The sequence below is a fragment of the Chinchilla lanigera genome, unplaced genomic scaffold, assembly GCF_000276665.1.
Source record: "Chinchilla lanigera isolate Chin_1 unplaced genomic scaffold, ChiLan1.0 scaffold00106, whole genome shotgun sequence".
Classification (NCBI taxonomy): domain Eukaryota; kingdom Metazoa; phylum Chordata; class Mammalia; order Rodentia; family Chinchillidae; genus Chinchilla; species Chinchilla lanigera.
This window is the reverse complement of record NW_004955507.1, coordinates 2,461,532-2,471,512: the sequence shown is the minus strand read 5'-3', so window position 1 is coordinate 2,471,512 and position 9,981 is coordinate 2,461,532. Positions and strand designations below refer to the sequence as shown.

The 9,981-nt window shown below is 43.4% G+C and overlaps 1 protein-coding gene across 3 annotated transcripts in view; it reads left to right on the top strand.

The window, feature by feature from the left end:
* The first annotated feature begins 5,051 nt into the window (after positions 1-5,051).
* The window catches only part of Blnk (B-cell linker), a 67,768-nt gene continuing 62,838 nt past the window's right edge, over positions 5,052-9,981 (top strand). The window contains exon 1 of one of the 3 annotated variants that reach the window (XM_013506236.1): positions 5,052-5,264. In XM_013506236.1, the coding sequence (XP_013361690.1) occupies positions 5,218-5,264 (47 nt within the window). In that variant the 5' untranslated portion in view covers positions 5,052-5,217. The remainder of the gene's footprint in view (positions 5,265-9,981) is intronic. The other 2 variants (XM_013506235.1, XM_005407570.2) reach the window with 2 other exon arrangements.

Genomic DNA, 9,981 nt, shown 5'->3' with positions numbered 1-9,981 from the left:
CCTGGCAGATGGTCTATCTCGGGTCCTTTTGAATCCAGATGAGCTGCTTGGGTAGGCCATCTACTCAAGCTCAGGAGAGTAATCAAATTTCATGAGATAGAAGATAACATAAAAATGTAGTTAACACCTATAGCATCTGTTGCTGGTGACTTTTCTGGTTCAAATTCTCAATTCTTCGCTGCCACAAGCCTTATTCTGGCTCTCCCCAGCTCTGACATGGCTATTCCTCAGTAAGAGAACTCTGCCTCTCCACCTTTGCTACTTTCTGGCTCCATCACGGCCCTAACTGATGGGGACTATTTGGCCTCCCTGATTGCCTGGAACTACCCCTGCTCCACATATCTGCATTCTACTCTATTTCTGGCTATTTTTGACTATTGGTTGGGCCACGTGACTAGCGAGGAGAAAGGGGTGTTTGATGCCCAGCCTGGCCAAGAACATGACTACCTGCTATGTGTTAATGAAGAAGAAGATGGATCATCAAGAATACTCACAGAGGAGCATAAATGCCTTCATATTTGGCTCTAGAAGAAGAGAAAAGCCTTTGAACTATAAAAGAGAACAGACAAACTGCGACCAGCATGTGCTGTTGGAAGCCTGAGAGCAAGGTGGATCTAGTTACAGAGAAAGCACAAGAAGCTGATCAGTGAGTGTCCCAGGTGAGTCCTGGGGTAGAAGGAAGGCAGAGTGAGGGTGGAAACCTTCACAAGAGAATCTTGTTGGCAGACGGGCCCTGAGGGATGAAGAGGGGGAGGAGGCAGAGATGACACATAGGCTAGGAATCATGCGGCCACTGGGATTCTCTCTCCTACACAGGCTTGGACTGATGTAATGAATAAAGGCTGGATTCATCTGCTTCGTCCTCTTAGTGATACATATGCTTCACTCTTGGACAATTTGATGTGCAGAATGTCATTTACTCAGAAAAAATACAGGTAAAATAGGGAACTGATTTGTCTCACAGAAAGTGAAGCCTTGAGCTTAAAAGGGTTTTCGCCATTTGCTCAAGCCACAGATGTCATCTCTTCTTCCTTCTTTCTCCCTTCCTGCCTCTCCTGCCACAACGAGGAGAACAGCAAACTACTAACAGCATCTGCCACACTTCCTTTCTGTCTCCGCCCCCTTGGTCCTCTTCTGCTGTTTTCTTCCACTGTCTTACCCAGACACCTTAGCTGCCTCTCAGACCTCCTTCCATCTGTGCTCTTAACTGGTAATGGCTGAGAAAATTAGGTGTGGGTCTGACCAGTGTCAGGTTGTTGCTACACTGGCCTGAATTTGTCAGAATGCTGCCAGAGTGCTGCTGGATGTGCCCCAACCCATCCCAAGATAGACACCAGTGAATGGTTTAAGGGTTAGGGGCCCTAGCTCAAGGGTCAGGATGGCCCTGAGTAAGTCATCACCTTTCTGAGACTCAAACTTCATATCATAAAATAGGAGGGATAATCGCACACATCTCCCACCCCAAGTTGTGAGTCTGAGAATCACAGGACTAGATTATGATTTTGGATAGAACCAGGCTATATAGTATCACCAACAAACATTGCCTACTGCCTTTGGCAGTTTGTCTAAACTGGCCCCGGCAGAGGAAGAGCATTCAGACAGGCTGAACTGTGGCTGATCTCCCAGTCCCAGTGATGACTTGGATTATCCCCAAGGCTTTGAAAATTGTCAAAGCCACCCAGCCCCTTTTTGGGAGGCAGTTTAATAATGAGGAGCAGAGACTTCCCTCCTGGAAACTCAAGGTATTCCCAGGGGTCCTAACCAATTTCTGGGCTCATTGACAATGTTCTCATTCCAATTCAGAAGGAACCTGACCCCTCTATAAATCTTTTCTCCTGCCCTCTAAAAATGAGAAATTAAGGTCAGGGAGTCTAAGTGATTTGCCCAATGTCATGTTAAGCTGATGCCAAGGGAGGGTTCTCTCCTGAATTGCAGAAGATTTCTCTCACAATGCCAGAACCCTAAGATTAGCAGACTATCGAAACAGACTTGGGTGTGGGTCCCCATTGTTTCACTAACAAATGGCTTGACTTTGGGCCAGTTAATCTAAGAATTAATTTTTTTCTCATGTGAAATGAATATCATCATAATATAGGAGACAGAAAGCATTGAATAAACATAGTATTGTAGTTGTTACCCGCTGAGGCAAGAAAACAGCCCCAACGAAACTGGGGTTGTTTGCACCTTATCCCTAAACCCCAGTATCATCTGTCTTCTTGTTTGTAAGCCCCAGGCTTTCACTGAAGTGGCTTAGGTTTAGGCATGTTGTCTTGGTTCTCCCCGATAATTCTAGACCTGGTCTCCTTTTATTTAGTTTTTAACAATATTTAATACAATGTATGTGAGAGATGAATAACAATAAACTGAACACTTAATGGCATCACTCAGTGTAAGAAATGTGTGCACTTTTGCTCTGGTAATCATTCTCTGGTAATCAATTGCCTGAGTTTGACATTTATTATTCTCTTTATTGGTTTTACCAGATACGTGTATAACTAACATATTGTTTAGTTTTACATGTCTTTTACCTTAACATAAACGGAATCATACTGGTTTGCTATTATTGCTTCAAGTATTTTTGTATATCCTGATGCAGTCGGAATTCAGTCATTTTCACAGTCGAATAATACTCCATTGTGTGCCTATGCCAAGGTTAACTCACTAATTACCCCTGTTGATGCACAGTTAGGGTACTTTCAGAACTATTTTCTTTATTATGACCAGTGCTTTAATTAAATTTCACACTCATGACCTTAGTATACATAGTTAGGAGTGCTTGACTCGTATACGACTTATGCTGGGTCGTAGGTATACATGCCATTGAATTTGTTAAGTAACAGGCTGTTTCCCAAATGGTTGCACTTCATACTTTTCTTGCTGATGTATAGGCATTTCAAACTTTCTTTAAAATTGGATTTGTCCATTTGTTGTCTATTAATCTAGTGATCAACTGATTTCCTTGTCCACTGTGCTACACAGAAGGGACCTGAGCTTATCAGGATTTATTGCTCTGCGTGGTCTCATTCCATCCCCACATCTTCTACGAAGACTTGATGTCATCAGTTCCTATCCTTGCACGACCTTCTCGGCAGGCCAGTCAGAGCTGCAGGTGCTTGTCGCAGGCCTGAGGCACTAGGTTGTCACGCTGCCCACACGTGGGGCAAAATGTCCAGCCTGGAAAAGCAGACTCTCATTTTCATCATGTCAGAAAACACCCAGTAAAAAGAAGAAAGACAAGTGTCTGTAAAAAGAAAAAGCAGAAGTGTAACTCTTACCCATGTCTTTTTCTCTGGGGAATAAAAACTTCACAGCCCAGGTGCTGAGCAGAGTTGTTTTTGGAGAGAAAAGTCAAGTGGCCAATGGGGTACACTTTACAATAGTTCAGAAGCAGCGAGCTGACTGTTATCACTCCATACAATAAAATCTGACTTCTCTGATTTCTGATGACATTAAATGTGCCTTTACCATGTTGGTCTACCTGGTTCTTCCAGCTAAGAATTATGGGAGAGGATACACTGCAAGAAAATTGAGCTACTAGGTTGGGGAAAATAAATGACTAAGGAGGGGCAAGCACTTGCATTTTTCTTGTGAAAGACTGTTTGATGGTCTGGCCAAGTCAGTGGCCTGGTCTAGCAGACAGGCCCCACCTTCTATACCTCTGAAGATCCTGCTCCTGAACATCTGGTGGAACCGGAAATTCAAATGCAGTGCATGAATGTAACCGCGAGAAGTATAGAACCTCTGTTTGTTCAAAGAAGAGAGCAGGGAGGAAAACATTCATCTAAGATTTCCACCTCTACCACCGCCGCTGCTGACTTTCCTCTTCCTCTCTCCTTTCCTTTTCCTCTTCCAGTTCACCTCTTCTGTCTGCTCCTCTCTCCCTGTTTCTCTTCAGCCAAACTTTGGATCTGTGACAGGAGAGAAGTAATGAGGGGCCCTCTTTTTTCCCTGCCTCTGTATATCTTTCAGGCCTAGGAATGGAATGGTCTTCCTGACAAGTGTGAGAAATGTGCACTTTACTTCATAAAGTTGTTCAGGGCATTCCTGCTAGCTTTGTGCAAATGTGTCCAGGTTCCCAAGAAATGATTCCTCTTGTTTTCTTTGTCCTTGATCCTGAACTACCTGCTACTGTCCAATGACAGATAAATCCATGCTTTTCAGACCAGGTGGGAGAAAGTGAGAAGTCATCTAGGAGGGAAGCAGCATTCTCAGGATGGTTCAGCTGCTGAAGGTGTGGTTCCCTCTATACCTCACCTACCTGTCTGTGCTTGTGATGACTCTGTGTCCAGCGTGTCACTGGGCATGATGAAAGGGCAAGGGTATGAGACACTGTCAAGGAGGGGAGTAGCACCCTGCTTATAGGGGGACTTCTACTTGATCTTAGAATTGTGTTGTTGGGAAATTGTTAGCTTTGCCCTCAGCTGACTTTTGGGGGGCATCCTGGTTTTATTTGGAAGCATTAGTCTCTCAGCAAGGTAACTCCTGACTCTGCCAGCAGAGAAGTAGGCCACAGAGCTTATGGGGGAGATCTTCTCCCTTTACCCGAGTCACCTGTCTCAGCCCCTAAGTGAACTTGTGTACAGAATTGTCCATCACATTTAAAATGAGCTTCAGGAAAAGAGACTCTCACTGAGGAAACTATTTCTACTCTGTCCTGCCACCTTGATAACTACTATAAAATTCCATTTTCATATACAGGTTCTATAAGTGGAAAAAGCTTATCCATGATTTTATGCAAATAAGCAGCAAGTCCCCAGCAGTCATCCAGGTGGAAATGATGATTCTACTTTTCTCTAAGCCAGAGAAGTTGCAGATGACAGCTCAACATCTACTGAAACGGGGACCGTGTTTTTGGGACGAACAGGAAGTAGTGACCAGCCAGAAGCTTGCCCAAACCTGATTATAAAAAATGCAGCTGGAAAGAAATTTGCATGTCTAATAGGTTTTACTAGTAAAGTGTACACAGCGTGGAGTAATCTGCCAAGCTGGCTGGCTACCCAGATCACATGATTACGTAGCAACGTGAAACTTGATGATGTGCTCCAGCGAGTTTTACTTCTCTCTAGCGCAGGGGTGTTTGCTACGCCTGCGTGCTCAGAAGTCAGACTCCTGCGACCGGAGCTCTGCACACCAGAGGCTTACCATGCTGCTCCCTAGGAGGGCCAGGAGCTGCTGACATTACGACAGAATAGTGACTCGTGTCTCATACCAAAAAGAATGGACAAACTTAATAAGATAACTGTCCCAGCCAGTCAGAAGTTGAGGTAAGCTTTTCCAGTCTGATATTGTCTTTCCTTTTTTCCTCTCCAGTGCTCTTACGGCACCTCAGAAATAGTGAAACCTTGGAATACTTTACTGGCTCAAAGGCAGTAGGAGGCATTATGGGGAAGTAGACTTGGGTTTTTAAAGAAATGTGTAGGAACAAGTGGGCTGGCCCTAGATGGCTTTTGCCAGTGATAGAAAAAAGTATAAAGTTCTAGAGAGGTAATAAAATGTGGATGCCTAGGGCTTAGACTTTACCAAAGGTCAGTTTTCAGAGTGTGATTGCCATAAACTGTTAAAGAATAGTTTGTCTATGAGGAGTCTGCACCCATTTCATCATGGATTACTACTGAATTTTTTTTGTTTGTTTGGATACCAGGAATCAAACTCAGGACCTTGTGCTTGCCAGACAGGCGCTGTGCCACTGAGCTATCTCTCTGGCCCTATTATGACTGAATTTTAAGAACAGTTGTAATACTTTGTATTTAGTATACAGTGTTTTATTATCTCTTATTTGTTTTCTGGACATTTATCACAGGTTTATTGGAGAACTCTATTGCTCTTTCTGGTGTCCTCCATAAAGTGTGATAATTATTTAAAGATAAAACAACTTAGGAAGAATAAACCAGAAGTGGCCCAAGAACACGATGCAAAGAGCTAAGGAAAAGACAACTTCCTAAATTTCGACTTTGAAGATCCTTTTGTCTCATTGTAATGGTCCCATGACTTTTGGAGATTGGTACTTTTAAGCGTTCAGAGATTGTCTTATATTCTAACTTCATACTGTAGCTTCAGTTTTTCATGGAGTTATGTGACACATGTAGCAGATAAGCTATCAAAACTAATTAGGTGCTGGAGATTTGGGAGTTCTGGAGACAAGATTTAAGAGACATGAGCTTGGAACTGACAGCCCTTCACTGTTGACATGTGGCTCTGGTCTTCTACCTAGTTGGGGTTTTACAAGGGCAGTCTGAGGCGCAGCGTTAGCCGCTCAGCCATTTCGAGAGTGCTGCTGGGAGCCGCGGAGCCATCAGCACGACGGAAACAAGAGGGCACCGCAACTGCCTTGTTCTCTGTTGTGCTCTCATGGGAGGCGGCAGGAGAATGTGAAACAATGGAAGGAGTAAAGGACACATGAGTATGGAAGAGACCTGGAGAAGCTGTAGAAAGATTTATGGAAAAGAGGCTTCAAGAGCTGGGCTTGGAGGAGCAGGTCACCTAAAAGGAGTTGCATAATTGTAGAAAGAGCGTTAGGTGCTGGAAGGGAGGAAATGCGGAGCTGACATGAGTACAGTCCCTTAGGGGAGTGCTGAGGAGTTTTCCACCCAGCAGAGGCTGTAGATGGCAGCCCATGTGGGACTGAAGGTCCCAATATGGTTAAACATATAGGGTGAGGCCCAGTTGAAAAGGACTGGAACCAGAGGGAGTTGGAGAGCGAGTTGCCATGACTGCAGCCACAAGGGAGAGGGCAGGATGGATAGGGTGGAGGAACCTGAAGGCAGGGATGGGGGTGAGCACTTAAGTCATGCAACCATCTAGAGTTGAAGGCCTGGAGCACAGCAGTGAGAAGGGAAAGAGGAGAGGTAGGCAGGATGTGGGAAAGAGATTAACAAGGCACATATATCAGGGCTTCTTTCAAATGAGGAAGAGGGTTCCAAAGGTCCTTCACGCCCTAAAGCTACACTAAGCCTTATGACCTCTTTTGGGAACCTCAGATGGAAATGTAAATAAAGAGAGGCGATAGAACTGAAATAATTTATGATCCTTCCTTCTTGGACAAAGTCCAGCTTGATCACAGAGTGGTTGATAGGCAACATGAAACCATAGATTATAGGATAGAAAGCCAAAATTATATTGTGGATAATCATATACTGCACTCATCTGCTTAGAGAAAAGTAACTTTTTTCCCACTTGGTTACTAAGTTGTCTTTACAGAATTGGCCTATTTTCATAAAACATGCACTGTTGATGTGGAGCTTTTGAAAGAAATGAAATTGTAAACACAGCAGACTCAAAACATGATCTAAATCTTTTCTGTAATTACATGACAGGATGAAGGATAGATGAAATATGTGCCCCCTGTGACTTATGTCTTCTCAGGGGAGAGACTTATGTTTTCTCTGCTTGTCTCACTGTGTAATTATTTAGTACCAGATGATAGCATAAGTGAACAGCTATGTTTATGTTTTTAAGCTTATCAAAGCTCATAGGAGAGTTTGTTTAAAATCTTAGCCAAAAAATAGAGACAGTGAGTGTTCATTCAAAGGACTAAATGAAATGACCCTGATCCAGAGGGTAGATTTCCAAGGCTGAAAAGAGACTGGAGGCAGGAACAACCAGGAGGACAAGAGCAGGGTGAACGAAGGAAAAGATTGGAAAGAGGTAAGGGTTCTTAAAAAGTGATGGTGGTCCTCAGATGGACACTGCTGGGAATGGATTCTCACCTTGAGACTTTCTATGTAGAACTGAGACAGGAAGGTGGCTAAGCTGCATCTGAACATAGAGATGTGTCAACACGCTTCTCCTTTTTCCTCCCAAGTAGACACTATATGAAGTAGGCTTCTCTGTTAGTAAGAGTTCATAGATTCTTAAGATCTTTTATTGGACTATTAGCCATGATTTCCCCTGATTTTTGTAAGGCAGTGATATCATCAGAAACCCAACTGAGACCTAGGTTCTCATTTGTTTCATAGTAAACATTCCTATGATCGTAAAAATTTCGTACTTGTAGGAGAACATTTCAAAATGTATAATTCTGAATCACATTGAAATTCATTCCTTTCACGTTAGTGAAACTAATTTGAAGGGGAAATTTTACATTTTTGATAACTTCCCATTTGTTTTGTCATCAGTGTAAATTGGTAAATTTCATGTTAGTTTCTTTTTTTCTTTCTATTTTGACTTTTTTTCCTATTGCTCCTGACATCGGTGGGATTTAGCTTTGCATGGATCATAGACATGGCAAACATCGCTCCCAGCTTCCATCTAAGTGGCTAATAAACTACTGAACACGATGAGTCCTGTTGTGGATGCCTGAGTGCAAGGGTGCTCACCCTTATCTGAAAGCTTCTATGCCTTTCCTTCCCAGTTCTTAGAATTTTAATTGGCGTTTCCACTTCCTCGACTTTGCAGTTCTTCAGAAACAAATCCAATTTATTTTTACCTCCATTCCACCAGTTCCCTCCCTAATCCTTCCTGTTTCAGCCAACGGTTTCATGATCAAGCCCAACTCTGACTCACCCTCTCTGCCCCTCCACTCACACCCACTCACATGCGATGCCCTGCAGTTTGTCCTTTCTGGGACTTCTAGCTGTGCTGTTTTCTCTCTTGTTTTCCCCACAGTCCTGGATAGGTTCTCATCTCCCTTCTGTCTTCTATGTTTGTTTTGTTCAGGTTCCTCATTTAGTAGAGGAAACAAATAATTCCTAAAGTCCCTTTTGGCACCAGTGTTATGGGATCCTTTAAGCACAGAAAGCATGCTTGAAATGTTATATTCTCTGAGGCTATCATTTTATCTCAATACCCTAAGGAAATATTCCTTGATGTATTTAGAAGGATGGTGCTGGCAGAGCCCAAAAAGGCTGACTCCAGCTTCCCGGAGCTAGCCATGGATTCTTTACCTCTCTAAGCCTTGACTGTGGGTGAAACTAGATGTGCTTTCTTTACTGGTTTATTGTGAAGATCAGGCAAGACAACATGGGTTGAAGGACCCAGAATGTTACAAGGCCCTTAGTCAGTACTACTGGCATATGAAAAGTACACTCAGCAACCAGAACCTCAGCCCACTGCTGTGTGTGGTCATTTGCTGCCTCTCTTCCTTCTCCCACTACTGGATCCAATTTCCTTTAACTCAAGCATCCAGTAGAGCAAGGAGCTGCAAAGAGGAGGTATGAAAGAATGGTAGAGGTGAGATAGACTTCCCAGCCATTCTGACCTCCCACTTCCCACTGCCCTCCTGTTATGTCAGCTGAGAATTCACTTAGTTTCCCATGTTGTGTCACACTGATGGATGATATATTCACAGCAGCCAAGTGAGTGCACCTTCTCCTTATGGGAAAACTACATAGGAGGCATATTATCAGCAATTTCTTTAGCGTGGAGTGGAGTTCAGAGTCCTCAGCTAAGAAAATTCAAGGCAATTCTTTCACCTACTTAGTGCATAGCTTTGCCTGGAAAAGCCTAAGCTGGAGCTTACATATCTGAGGTACACTTTCTCTTATATCCACTGATTGTTGTATACTATACTGAACAACTCCTTCCCTTTCAGGCAACCTATCTGCGAAAGGACTGGGATGCAATTAATTAGGTTGCCAAGAGCTGAAGCACAATTACATGTCAGCCCTGGCCCCTAGATCACTAGACCGGAGGAGACTGATCAGTATGAAATGCTTCAGGAGCACACTTGCAATCAATCTCTTGGATTTTCCCTCAGTAGATGATGGACCCAATCCAATATGTGGAGACTATACTAGCTTGACTTATCTGCAGGGATGACCTTTTTATTGACCTTTTGTGATAACATCAAGGAATCTGAGCCTGTTAAAAGACATGAGGAATAAAGGAGAGAGGGATAGGAATATCAAATGATAGCTTGTTTGGGCTAGGAACGTAAACTATAGAACACTTGCCTAAGCTAGAAAGGGCCCTGGTTCAATCCTCAGCACAGAGAGAGAGAGAGAGAGAGAGAGAGAGAGAGAGAGAGAGAGAGAGAGAGAGAGA